Genomic DNA, 10793 nt, shown 5'->3' on the forward strand with positions numbered 1-10793 from the left:
TGGATCAAAGAATATCGACAAACTGGATTCCAAAAATGTTTGTCTGATGCTCGTCAAATTTATTGAGAATAGCAGTTATGAACTGCCAAAAGACTTTAAAAACAAAAGGGTAGCCAAAAAGAAAAGGATGTTTGATGATGAAGGCAGCGATCAACCTATACAGTCTGCCAAAAGCAGGTATAAAACAGATTTTTTTAACACCATGATTGATTCTGTAATAAGCAATATGGATTCGGGATTTATGTCTTTAAATCAACATTTTGAAAATTTTGGTTTTCTCTATGACCTAAGCAAGTTAAAAAATATTCCAAAAGAGCAAATATTAAAAAACTGTCAAGATTTACACTCAGTCCTGCAAGTGAGTGAGAGCAGTGACTTACAACCTTACGAATTATATGAAGAATTACAAACAATGATCCCAAATTTATCCAACTTCATTAAAGATGTGAAATAGCTGCTCCAATACATAACAGAAAGTAACTTGAAAGAAATTTACCCAAATATTTACATTGCCATTCGAATTTTGTTAACAATACCAGTAAGTACTGCCTATGCCGAAAGGAGCTTTTCAAAATTAAAACTAATAAAAAAATTATTTAAGAAATACAATGAGTCGGGAAAGACTTTCAGCTTTCGCAGTTTTATCTATTGAAGCATGTATAGCATATAAGCTGAATTACTATACAATTATTAAGGAGTTTGGTAAGGCTAAAAGCAGGAAATTTCTGTTTCTTTAATTTTTTTTAATGTTAGTTAAAGAGTATAGTTTGCATTTTTAGGAATAAAAATTTGACAGTTTCAACTGCTTTTTATTTTATAAAATCAGTCTTCTTGTGCCACCAGAGGGCCTCACGAAATGTGCCTTGCCCACATCAAATTTAGGTCTTTCCCCGCCACTGCATTAATTTTGTAAACTGTCTGAAGGCAATATAGGTCAGTCAGGCAATATTATTTTAAGAATTCACCAGAAATCAAATTATCATTATATTCATATGAAAAAATTACATACATTTATTAATATCTTTAGTTTTAAATAGGATATTTTTCAATACATTTTAGAAAAATTTGTAACAAATATATATATATATCAGAACTGACATTTAAACTTGATAATTTGTAACTTTTTGTCAAAATTAACATTGTTTAGTTACCTAGTTTATTGCTGGCAATGAGCCAGAAAGACATAAAATATTGTTCTGTACAACTCATAACACTTATACATGTACATTTATTCGTTGTGAAATTATCGCACATTATATCAAACATTTGTTCGAAATCAAAACTTTATTATGCTATCAACTAATATGATGAACTAATATACTTTATTCACTTCGTATCGAACAATAATATAAATTTTTGTAATAAACATATGATTTACCAGTAGTAATACATGTAACATTTGGTGATATTTTGGATTAAAATAAAAAATACATAAAATGTCAGAACTGAAGGTCATAACTTGAATATATATAACATGTTGACTTATTATAGATAAATGAATATGCTAAAAATAAAATAAAAATTATCAGAAAAAAATTAATTAAAAAAAGCATTAATTAAAATTTTTTAAGTCAACAAAACACCACCTGGAGAAAAATATATAAAACAGACGATCTAGACGATGTGTGAAGTGCTGACATCTGTTGTTGATAAATTTTATAAAAATAGATTTTTACTGGGGTAATGACAAATCGGTACCCTCGAAGTTTTGCTTAACAACAGGGGTACCGATCGATCGGTACTTTCGAGGGCAAAGGGTTAACTCTGAATTAAAGTTTAAAAAAAAAAAAAAAATTAATTACAGTAGCCCCTTATTATATTCCATGCATGGAGAGACAAACCAAGCAGATGGTAGGACAGAGAGTGTGATATAACCAATGTATTTATCCTTTATTGGCTAAAGCACTCTTATATTTGGTAGGAGAAAAGTGTGGATTAGCCAAATGAGCAAAATAACAAGAGGCTACTATATATTATTTATTTTTGCTGTACTTGATTTATGTGCATTGTCATGAAAGGAAAAAGATTCTGTTAAAGTAAATTTTGCTTATTATAACTCTTGACTAATGTTTCAGAAGGTTTCCTGGTTAGCATTCTAATAAATTGTAAATTTTAAACACACAATACATTTTGCATGTAAAATCTTTATATTATCTGAATATGACTTCTACTGTTTCATTAAAACATACAAATACTAGTGACACAGTAGACTCTCAATAATTCAAAGTGAAGGGGACAGAGAAAATGTTTCAACTTAAATACATTATTTTTAGATATATGTACAAAGTAACAAAACATTGACATTATTAGTGAAAGTCTGTTAACAGATTTGTGAATAATTCAGTGCTTCTTGCTCAAAAATTATTTTGATGCAGTCAAATGTATTAAAAGCATTGTCTTTTTGAAGATGAAGGTACTGTGTTTTCTCAATTGTAATGCAAACTTTTCTTTTACATTTCTAGTCTCTAGAATTGCAATGTACATTTGAATTGGGCACAAAATTTACTTAATGCAAACTTATTTGCTCTGCGCAGCAATTTATGTGTATTACATTGCAGGTATTTACATGATACATATTACTCCCACTCTACTGTTGGCCTATAACTTACTAACTTCTGAAATCACAAATTGTCTTGATAACATTTTTAAATTTTCAAAATCTAAAAGCTTAATAGTTTTAAGGCACTATTTCATCAGTCACTTTGTAATATCTTCTGTCCATTTGAAAATAAGCATACAAAATTAGACATGAAAGTCTTAAATTTTATGTGTTAAATTTTCAGTTACTAAGATGTGTTGTCAAAACAACTTTGACTTATAGAAACAGAATGCACAAATTCTAGGAGAGTTAAACTGAGACCAAAAAAATCAAGTTAAGGGCATTCAACTTAGTAAAGAGTGTGTAGTAGTAATTTTACATACAAGTTTAGTGTTTCAGCTTAAGTTATGGTAATATGTAATTGGAAAACATGAATTTGTAAATACAGTAATACCTCGACTTACGCGAACCCGGAGTTATGCGATTTTCAAATCTCGTCGATTTGTCTTTTGTTTGAGCGCCATGCAACTTTTGATTACTCACTCCCCCCACACTATTGTTCAGTATACATGTTCGGACGTGTAACACAGAATCAACACATAGCTACAATTTATTTTGTGTTATTTATTTCTGTGTTTGTTATATCTACGGAGACTCTAGAGACTCTATGTGGTGATTTCTTGTAACCGTGAACGAATCAAAAGACGAGATAAGATTAACGAGAACATTTAGTAGCTTACATACATCCAACTTGGAGTTTACACAAATTGTGAAATTATACCCCGACTTACGCGAATTCGACTTATGCGGTTATCGCTCGGTCCCACCTATCATGTAAGTTTGGGGTATTACTGTAAATATAAAGTTATGCACGAGTGACTGGCTATAAAATATTATTCATTTCTAGTTTTTACTGTTTTCTCTTGTCACACAGAGGGATTTGTAGAACTTGTCATTGTTACATCTAATAAAATAATTAATGAATTGCTGATTTGTGTTGTTCTTCATTTACTTATTTACATTCTGTTTATGTGGACTGTGCATTTATTTACAGTAAAATTATTTATTATTTTAGAAACCAGATGGTTTAATGTTTCCAGACAGAGCCACATTATTTGTATGTGCAATAGAAGATAGACAATATAAAGATGAAAAGATTAATTGTAAGTATTTGTATTCAATTCAATCTAAAACAATATTTTTTTAATATTCATGACAGTATGAACTTATTCTTAAAAGTATTCAAAAGTGTGTTGAAATTGGTGATAAAATCACTAAACTGTACATCTGTAGTAGAACCTAGTTCCATTGCAACAAACAATTTAAGCTGGAAACAGAATCTCTTCCAGTTTTTACAAGCATGATTTGAATTTTTGACAAATGCACTCTGAAGAAATTTATTATACTGAAATTATTTGATGCAGATATCCTGAGGGTGTAAAGAACATCATTCATTGAAGCAGGAGTTCAGATATCAGAATCTGACTATAAAAGCAAGAATTTTTTGTTATATTGTTCTGGAAACAATTGCATTTAAATGTACTGCACATGCGATAATTTTGTTAAGTGTAGTTACATAGGAAGTCAGGCATCAAGAATTGGATTAACCCATAAATTTGAAATTAAATTAACTTAGCTATAATTTATTTGATTAGTTTATTGTTTATTAACCCAGTTAATTAAAATGCTTTCAGTTATATTTTATTCTTAAATGTTGTTTTTTAATATATCTTCTAGGGTGGGATAATGTCTATGGTTTTAATATGAGCTGCATACGTAAAGTTGCCATTTCGGAACCTTTGGTTGATGTAGTTGATCCCAAGCAGGTGGTCACAAATGCTTGTCTTTTAAAGGTTTGTAATGTAGTTTTTATAATACAGTAGAGCGTCGATTATCCGGAAGTCAATCATCCGAAAGAATTCCAGTTGGCAAATTTAAATTTTTGCCAGTGCTGTGGCGCTGCAATCTTTGGCTATGTCTTCAGCTACTCAAATATTTTACATTTTTGATACTAAATTAACTTCTGAAGTATAATTTTTTATTATTTTTATATTTTTCAATATATTTATTTTGTTCGTACAACATAAAAAAATAATTTTTAACGATACAATAGTCTTCGTTATGCTTAATATAGACGAAAATTCAGCGTGAAGCGACACGCAGCGGAGAAAAATGTCAAGATGAGATTAATTAATATATTTTTTCGTACATAATCGGTTATCCGAAACATAGATCTTCCGAACAACCAGTCCCCAATTGATTCGGATAATTGACGCTCTACTGTATAGTCTGTAAAAACTGACAAATAACTTCTCAAAAAGATATTTTTACTGATTTTAGACATATTTATTCAATGTAAAAATATTTGTAATTGTAATAATAGACAGCAAATAATAAGAATTATATCTTCAAAGCCATTCTTTGTTTGTTTTAACATAGCTTTAGAACTTTACAGCTGCAGAAAATCACAAATATTTTATTGATATTCCTGTACTTACAATGAGATTTCATTGCACACTTCATCATATATCAAATTTTATACAGAAGTATTTAGGACACAATACATAGTGAGAATAAACAAACATAAATCTTCATTATCAATTAGGTGATCTTATAAAGTTTATTTGAATATCCATTATGATTAATGATATGAGTGTACAAAATCTTGAATAGCCAGTCATTTACAACATTGCAAATTGTGTTGGGCAGTGATTTGAATAGATATGGCAGGAACATTGATCTCTGTTCTGCATGTATTCCCCTACAACTGAATGAAAAGTAATTTATTCTGTTTTGACAGCATAAATCAAAAGGACTATAATTTTATTTTAGTTTTTGTTATTTTATTAATATACAGTAGAGTTTATTTAATATCTAATCCGGGAGGTAGAAAAATAATATAGGCCTTACATTAGAGTTTATGCCCTATTTAGGTTTTATGTCATGGTGAATAATACTCACTTAAAAAGAACTCTATATGTGTTGAGACATAAACAAATAAACATTTTACATTTCATGTCATCCACTGTAATATGCATACAACAAATATTTGTGTGTAACAATTTAAGATTACTATCTTTCTCTGTTATTTTAATTCTTGTCTTAATGTTTTTCTCACAAAAGATGTTGGTTTACTGATTGAAGTTTATCATTAAGACATAAGCTTGAGAATATCAGCCAATAAGATCATAGTTATTTTCATTTTAAATATTCTTTTCAATACCTTTGAGTTTACATTTTTCCGTTGAAAATGCTGAACAAAATTTAATGTTGTTTGGCTAGTAGAGAACAGTCTTTGACCCAAGTAAAAACAATGAAACTATAAAATATTTTTAGAATTTAAAAATGCTAACATAAATAGGGATGTAGTAATAAAGAGTATTTAATAAAATTGTCGTTTGTCATTTTTCTTATTGTAGGAAGTTGATTTATATACAGTAAAACAAGAGGATTTAACTTTTACGTCGCCATTCCATCTTCAAGTAAGAAGAGATGATTATATACAAGCATTTGTAACATTTTTTAACGTCGAATTTACTAAATGTCACAAGCGTACTGGATTTTCAACAGGTATTTAAATGAAACATAACTCTTAGTTTTCTAACGGTGTGCAGGAAGTAACTGAGACTTTATTTTATAGCTCCGGAAGCCCCTTACACCCATTGGAAGCAGACGGTGTTTTACTTTGACGAGTATTTGACCGTAAAGAAAGGAGAAGAAATGTTTGGCGTGTTTGGCATGAAGCCAAATTCTAAAAACAAGGTAAGGAAACTTTTACGGAGTTCATTATTTGGCCTGTTAATGCAAAAGTATCCATTACATTGTTTCACACAATTCCCTTCAACATAATTTTAAAACTTTTTTCCAGCGAGATTTGGATTTCGTGATCGATCTCGACTTCAAAGGAGAGTTGTCGGAAATGTCCGAGAGTTTCGACTATCGAATGCGTTAATTACGAGACGAAGTAATTTCTAATAGGTACTCCCAAATGTCTTGTGTCATCTTATTATTCCCTCATTTGATGTTGCATTTGTCCTTTCGCGGTACCTCGATTACGTGCAAACGGGGTGCCGTACCAGACTGTAGTCGAGGTTGTCCACAGTTTTTTTTTCTCGAGGATACTTGCAACAAGTTCAGCTAATCAATGTTGTGGTGGTTTAAAAAGAAGCAAAAAGACATTTTTAATGTTATCATTTTTGAATTTGAAAGGTGCTTCCAATTTCGAGGAAGAGTTGCCGGTGTCTGTACATTGCAGTTTTGAGCCGGCCGTAGGGGCAAGAAACCCACAATCCCGCAAACCGCCGGCACGTTCGAGTACGACATCGCCGATCGCGCACGGACAACCAGTTTGTTAGTAAACTTGTTTGTAAGCCATATCCATTTTTCACCATTTTTTAAACTAACATTAATATCCAAATTTAAATAGTAAACTTAATCTACGTGAGAAACGAAATACAAAACTATTCTATCGACTACAAAATTACTTTATTCGAGATTCGATTTCGGAGACCTAAAGATCCTCTACGTACTTCAACGGACGAGGAAAATTATTTCGTTCGGAGCCATTCCGTCTTTTAAATTCTCTGATAGTTTTTAATTAAAAATGTTTTTTTGTACGTTGGATTTGCATTCGAAACACAGCAAAAACATTACCGTCTGTGTCGATCGAAATTTAAGATTTGTCCATTTGCTTTTCTCAGACACATGTACCATATATTTTACAAGTGATCAATTAAAAAAAAACATAAAAAGGTATTTGTTACTTGCAATTATTCAATGTTTCAGGATCTTAAAACAAACTATAGTCAAATTTTCAGTATTGGTTATTATAAAAATATTTATCTCCTGGTTAGAACTGTATTATTTGAAACAGTAAAATAAAATTTACAAATCCCACTCTATAATGTTTTTAATAAATGTACTGTTCTCTATAAATACTAGTAAATAGTAAATTTCCTGCAGTGACGAGTAAAAAAACAATGCATACGTCAGTGTATGAGGTATAAAGAAGTTAACTGTGGTGCCATCTTTTCCTATTATATATGCTGTAACGGGGAAAACATTTCTTCTACCGATACCTTAACTCTGGTGCGATTAGGCACACCCCAATCTGGTAGCAAGCGAGAAGTTTCGAGCGATATAGTTCTCGCTCGCCAGACCGAATTTCTGATTCTCGCAAACACCTGACATAGTTTGATGTTTATCGCGGCTCACTTCTCGCCAAAATTTATTTCTTGTCCACTGGGTAGTTGGTGCTAGAAAAAAATCTCGGTAACGTGAGGATTAGTTTATAATTAACAGCGAGTAATGACGTGTCCAGCCATTGTCGATACGATTTTTACAAAATAGTTATCTTCTAACAATGAAATATAAGTTTTCGTTATTGAAGAAGCGCTTGTAACGCCGGTGGAAATTCGATCTGGGTACGTACTTCAGCTCGTTCGACATCCGAGACGTCTTCGAGTCGATGGACGCGTCCGACCCGTGGACGGATCTGGACTTTGCCACCTCCTCCGACACCGATCCCATCTATCAGTTGGACCGTCATCGACGGAACATCTCGCTCGAGACGGACAGCGTCAAAAGTCTCGTTGGCGAGATTCAGGATTTCAAACGCCGCTGGTACCTAACGGAAGTGGAAACGCTCGAACGACATTTTCGCCGGATGCAGAAAATATATTACGGGTGGAAAGAACTGCGCGTGATCAGCGACAGTCACGATAACGTGGAACGAGCGCTCGTCCTCTATCTGACCAAACTCTGCTATTGTTACGATTGTCGTGACAGTCGAGAGGTGGCTCGACTGCTCCAGCACTTTTACGACTGCTTTGGAACCTTCTCTCTCTTCTACCGCGCCAAAGTGGTGACGGACGCCGAGTGGAAGACCTTTTCGGAGCCCGACCTTTGGCCCGTTCTGAGTCCCACCTTCGAACTACCGCCTCTTGGGTACTTCGTTCGGCACGCCAGTTTGTCCCGGTGTTTTTTCGACGGTTGCAGGATGATCGACTACTTCGTCGTCGACAAAACTTCCATTCCCACCTATTTCTACGCTCTCGACTTAACACCCGACTTGTTCCTCCTCTTCACTCGTCACGGTGCCTTATGCGGGCGTCTTTGGCGTGTCGAAAACGCCAGATTGCTGCGATCTTTCCTCACCTTTCTGGGTGAGGAATCCTCACATCAAGTGGAACAAAGAGTACAAATGATTAAGATCATGTTGAGGATCATCCCCCAAGCCAGGACGACTCGTGACGTTTTCGACGAGTTCGACGACGAAATTTTTTGGGAACGCCTGAAGGCCCTGAGTACCAAAGCGCTTCCGGACATGCTCGAGAGATTTGCGCGACCCTCGAAACTGAAACACCTTTGCAGATGTGCCATCAGGGAGTGTCTCTTGGAGTCGTCGAACCTACCGGACGGCATCTATCGTCTACCTGTTTTGCCCTGTCTCTACTCCTATCTGGATATAACCGAAGATTAAAATGAAATTGACGTTTGTGACAATAAAAAATGGCGAATAAATCTAAAATTATCTGTTTCTTTTATTTTTCTCTCTGTCGGCACTAAGATGACCTTTTTTGTAGAGCCGATCATGGATTTGGTCAAGCCCGCAATGGGGCGACTGGGTGGTGAGGGACACTTGACACGTCTGTACAGTACCTACCACACCTGAAAGAAGTGTTGGGATTTTTGACTCGTTCGGATTCGATCCCTAGTCCACTACAGCGGTAGATGTTTCGGTGGTTCAAAAAAGTACGGTTACTATGTATGATGGATTGGTACAGTACATAGTATGGATCTATGTACTATGTAGGCAGATTGGTACAACAATTATTTTTATAATCATTTTAGTGTTTTACTAGTTTAATTGTGATTTCTGTCCCTAGATGTCGCTTGTGTCGAAAAGTAGGCATTATACAGTAGTCAACATAGCTTGATCTGCCTGTAATCAGAAATTTTGAGATTCACCCCTCATCATTCGGTCACCCTCGTACGGTTTCCAAATTTATTATATGTACGATTTTAAAGTTTTGAAGGCAAAAAGAACCAAACTTTCTTTATTTTCGGCAGTTTTAAAAGTCCACCAAGATCTTAACTTGTATCTCTGGGAGTCCGATATTGGCGATCGTCTCGGTTGTATTAGACCCTATACCTAACTAGGTCGTCACCATTATAGACCTGGCAGTAGCGAACAAAGAAGAACCCAATGGGGATGAAACCAAACATTGAAAATATTTGAATAAAGTAATAAGGATCTTTTATTCCTCGAACTATTACGGTATGTTGTGTAGAAGTAATTACTTAAGGGGGTATTTTATGATCAATGTCTACTTATAATACTTTCTACTTTGCCAGCACACCAGTAGGACCTTTCATCCGTGCCCATTGTGGGTTTGAATAGAGGTTCAGAATGATACGAGGCCGACGTATCCCGGTTAACGCACTTAAGAAATTTCTGAGCAGGATTCGAATTCGAATCCTTCAGATCAGTATACTTTGAGAGAAGAGCATGCACCTTACGTCAATTTGACGTCATTTCCTCATACTTTCAACGTGAAAGCGAAGTGACGTCTAAATGACGTAGACTATCCTGACAAAAAGAGTACTAATACTATCTGTATTACTCAAATTTTTATATTCTCCGGGAAAAGTAACTTAATTTGCCATTCGGTAATTTTAATTTAATTCATAAAACAGTTAGAAATTAATTTAAAAATTTGGAAACTTTAACGCCATTTAATCGGTTTAATTAAACTAGAACAACAAAATGGCAGACAATACTTAAACGTATCATTTATCACAATTTAGTTATCAATTCCGACACTCGGGGCGCGCTGATCTGAATCGATTTCTAATTGGACAAACTTTAAAAAACGTCATTCGACCAGCACACTTTACCTTTTGTTTTTTTAAATAGCGCCACACTTAACCGTCGACGTAGACTAATTACTTCTTATTACAATAAACAGGAACGTAATTAATGAACAATTAACGAATCATTTGTTTGAATTAAATTTTACAAACCTTCAAGATTGACATCAATTGAAACGGATGGACCACTTCGATGACGTGGTATGCCACGTGACCCGGTGATTTTCCCAAAGTTATAAAAGCATTTCGTGACGGGAATGCCGAGTTATTTCGATTGTAAACACGATGACAAATAACAATTTCTAGAAATTAATAAGCTTTTGGTAATATTGTTATTCAGTAATTGCTGGCTGGATTGCATATGGCGCGTGTTTAGTTAAAT

At 33.9% G+C, this 10793-nt stretch overlaps 1 protein-coding gene across 3 annotated transcripts in view; it reads left to right on the forward strand.

The window, feature by feature from the left end:
• Positions 1-7294, forward strand: part of LOC111632238 (protein arginine N-methyltransferase 1-like) — a 42932-nt gene extending 35638 nt beyond the window's left edge. For all 3 annotated transcript variants that reach the window (XM_023376625.1, XM_023376624.1, XM_023376626.1), the window contains 5 exons: positions 3615-3702; positions 4277-4392; positions 5959-6109; positions 6180-6301; positions 6408-7294. In XM_023376625.1, coding sequence (XP_023232393.1) covers positions 3615-3702; positions 4277-4392; positions 5959-6109; positions 6180-6301; positions 6408-6491 — 561 coding nt within the window. In that variant the 3' untranslated portion in view covers positions 6492-7294. The remainder of the gene's footprint in view (positions 1-3614; positions 3703-4276; positions 4393-5958; positions 6110-6179; positions 6302-6407) is intronic.
• Positions 7295-10793: the final 3499 nt, after the last annotated feature.

Source organism: Centruroides sculpturatus, unplaced genomic scaffold (genome assembly GCF_000671375.1).
Source record: "Centruroides sculpturatus isolate CEXI.00-Female unplaced genomic scaffold, Cexi_2.0 scaffold709, whole genome shotgun sequence".
Lineage (NCBI taxonomy): Eukaryota > Metazoa > Arthropoda > Arachnida > Scorpiones > Buthidae > Centruroides > Centruroides sculpturatus.